Source organism: Penaeus monodon, chromosome 8 (assembly GCF_015228065.2).
Source record: "Penaeus monodon isolate SGIC_2016 chromosome 8, NSTDA_Pmon_1, whole genome shotgun sequence".
Lineage (NCBI taxonomy): Eukaryota > Metazoa > Arthropoda > Malacostraca > Decapoda > Penaeidae > Penaeus > Penaeus monodon.
Window position 1 is genome coordinate 16479909 of NC_051393.1, and position 2500 is coordinate 16482408.

The following is a 2500-nucleotide window of genomic DNA, read 5'->3' on the forward strand; positions in this document are numbered from 1 at the left end:
CTTTTTCTTCTACTCCTCTTCTTCTTCCTTTTCTTCTCCCTTTTCTCTTCTTCCTTTTATTCTCCCTTTCTTATTCTTCCTTCTCTTATTATTATTGTTACCATCATTATTTTCAAACTGTATTCTCATTGTCAGTAAATCTAGTTTATGCATTGTAGGTTTTTCTGCCATCATCAGTATTATCATTCTTATCATCATTATCATTATTATCATTATTATCATCATCATTATTATCATTATCATTATTATTATTGCTCCTTCTACTCCTACTGCTACTCCTACTTCTGCTCCCCCTACACTTCCTCCTCCGCTGCCATTTTCTCCTGCTCCTCCTGAATAACAAACACAACTGATAAAGTAACACCATAATGGCACCATAATAAGACGTGACCAGATCCTGAATTGGATCAAAAGTACCCTCATAAGAACAAATCCTGACTTAGTTCTTCAATGGGCAGGTGCTGCTGGCCATTCTGGCATCGTGGGCGCTTTGTGCTGTGCTGACCTCAGCGGGTGCAATCCCCGAAGGCAGCAGGGCCCGCTCGGACGCCGCGGCGGGACTCGTGGCCAACTCCCCTTGGTTCAGGATCCCCTACCCAGGTGCGGAGCGAGCCAGGGATGTTGGACGAAGGGCTGGCCGGTCCATTTGGGGTGTAGGAGGAACTCGAGATTTTGCTAGATTTTTATGTACTAGGTTGATTTATACCATATACATACATAATGCAAACAAAGATACATACATACATACACACACATATACACATGGATGTGTGCACATACATACACGCACACACACGCACGCACGCACGCACACACACACACACACACACACACACACACACACACACACACACACACACACACACACACATACACACACATACACACACGCGCGCACGCACACGCATACACACACACATACGCACGCGCACACACACATACACACACACACACACACACACACACACACACATACACACACACACACACACACACACACACACACACACACACTATATATATATATATATATATATATATATATATATATATATATATATATATATATATATATATATATAATTCGTATATATGTGACTGACAGACAGACAGACAAACCGATAGACTAACAGACAGAGAGACAGTCAGAGACGAGAACACAAAAAAGAGAAAAGGATAGACAAAGAAAGAGTATCAAAAATACTTCCAGAATATTTATCTTTCGTACTTGCTTGTGTTTTTGTTTGCCTTTATTTTTTATTATTAGCATTATTCTACGCCCATCCATCCATTCCTTTCAACAAGCGTTCATTTTCCTCCTTGTCTCTTGAAAGGGATATAAACCATTTTCTTGTGACAAAGAGCAAATCTCAAGAAGTAACAAACACTAAGACAGCGAAAATACGCAAGAAGAAAAGAGTTAAGGGACTTGTGGTTCCAGGGCAGTGGGGTCTGCCCACGGTAACCCTCGCGGGCGCGCTGGGGATGATGGCGGGGGTGTTTGCGTCCGTTGTCGAGAGCGTCGGAGACTACTACGCCTGCGCACGGTTGGCAGGTGAGTCGCAGGTGAAGGGGATGGGACTTTTTTTCAAATATCAAAATATTTCGGATGTTAGAAGTAATTCCTCAAGTGGGAAATAAAAAACAGTTCACGAAGCCTTCCGTTTTCGATAAAAAATCTAAAGCGATTCCCTTCATTTGTTAATTTCACGATAGCTTAACTAATTTCTAACATAATTTTTATACACGCTATACATATACATAAAGGTGCATACATGATATGCCTAACTACTTAATAATATGTAGGAAAATTACGAATTTCTATAAAATAAGTAGTTATCACAGGGAATGTTACTAGTAAGGTGTCTTTCCTGCAGAAAATGGATATCATTCTTATCATTACAAAACTCATTTCATGTGAGAATAATAATAATGGCTTCCCTCATTACTGTAAAAAGCAGAACACTGGCATATTTAATACAATCCACGTAAAAGGAACTCGTTTTTCCAGGGGCTCCCCCACCCCCTATACACGCTGTCAACCGAGGTATTGGCACTGAAGGACTCGGTTGTCTCCTGGCTGGCATCTGGGGCACCGGCAATGGTACGACCTCCTATGCAGAGAACATCGGAATCATTGGCGTCACTAAGGTTTACCTGTGCATTTGGAAACATTTCTTAAACACTGGTTCATGTGTACCGATAGGAGATTTGGGATATGATAGAGAGAATGCTCTTGTGCAGATAATAATGAATCATTGCCAATACTAATGTTATGCATGTAACAGATAGATAGATGATTGTTTGAAACGAGAGAGAAGTAGAGAGAGGCAGACAGACATATAGACAGAGATCACATTGGAAAGAATATTGTACAGGAATTAATGTGTATACAAATAGATAGGAGATTGGAAAGAGAGGCAGGAAGGAGGGAGGGATACGGTTTCGTATGCAGGTTTTCAAATCTAAGTCTTACATACAAGTGGAAATACAGATAGAG

At 40.8% G+C, this 2500-nt stretch overlaps 1 protein-coding gene across 2 annotated transcripts in view; it reads left to right on the forward strand.

Annotated features, from left to right (window-relative positions):
• The window catches only part of LOC119576201 (solute carrier family 23 member 1-like), a 10318-nt gene that overhangs the window by 5666 nt on the left and 2152 nt on the right, over nucleotides 1-2500 (forward strand). For both annotated transcript variants that reach the window (XM_037923787.1, XM_037923786.1), the window contains 3 exons: nucleotides 459-600; nucleotides 1442-1555; nucleotides 2012-2151. In XM_037923787.1, the coding sequence (XP_037779715.1) occupies nucleotides 459-600; nucleotides 1442-1555; nucleotides 2012-2151 (396 nt within the window). The remainder of the gene's footprint in view (nucleotides 1-458; nucleotides 601-1441; nucleotides 1556-2011; nucleotides 2152-2500) is intronic.